Source organism: Mycetomoellerius zeteki, unplaced genomic scaffold (genome assembly GCF_001594055.1).
Source record: "Mycetomoellerius zeteki isolate Tzet28-1 unplaced genomic scaffold, Tzet1.0 scaffold106, whole genome shotgun sequence".
Classification (NCBI taxonomy): domain Eukaryota; kingdom Metazoa; phylum Arthropoda; class Insecta; order Hymenoptera; family Formicidae; genus Mycetomoellerius; species Mycetomoellerius zeteki.
In genome coordinates, this window is record NW_017255975.1 from 2817236 (window position 1) to 2817811 (window position 576).

The window sequence follows — 576 nt, forward strand, 5'->3', positions numbered from 1 at the left end:
TGGTAGCGCCGACGTCAATGGCGCGGACGTTGTGGTAGTTGGACAATCGCTGCCGACCCCGTAAACCTTGGCGTGATTTACCTCAAGCGCGACGGTCAAGTCGGCCAGACCGGCGTCGCACAGCACGGGATTATCTGCGAACAACAAAGCGTGCGTGTGAGTGTAAGGGCTTACCGCGTGACACACGATCAAGTGGAGCAACAATAAGATATGAGAAATACATGTAGCTTGCCCGTTGCGCATCACGGGCGTGGTTTGATTTTTTCATTTTCCCGTGGTATCTTATGCTTTTATACAATATATTTTGCTATATCTCAGCCCTAAATTCAAGAGTCACATTATTTTGATCGTAAATTATCGTAAAAAAAATTATCGTAAAAACACACGCGTGATTAATGACAATGTGGCGCCAGCTGTGATAACAAAGATTGCCTAGCTGCAATACTAATCGTTAATAGCTTATTGTCACATTCGCGGTCCGAACCCGAAGGCTTTCCTAAACTTTTCGTTACAATTCTCGTCGCAAGTCTCCTGAGTTTCCCGGATGCGAAAGTTCCTCGTGAGCGAAGTAGGGAA

At 46.2% G+C, this 576-nt stretch overlaps 1 protein-coding gene across 1 annotated transcript in view; it reads right to left on the reverse strand.

Annotated features, from left to right (window-relative positions):
• Positions 1 to 576, reverse strand: part of ltl (leucine-rich repeat-containing larval translucida) — an 11760-nt gene that overhangs the window by 1675 nt on the left and 9509 nt on the right. Inside the window, 1 exon segment of the mRNA XM_018451350.1 lies at positions 1 to 134. Within this exon segment, the coding sequence (XP_018306852.1) occupies positions 1 to 134 (134 nt within the window).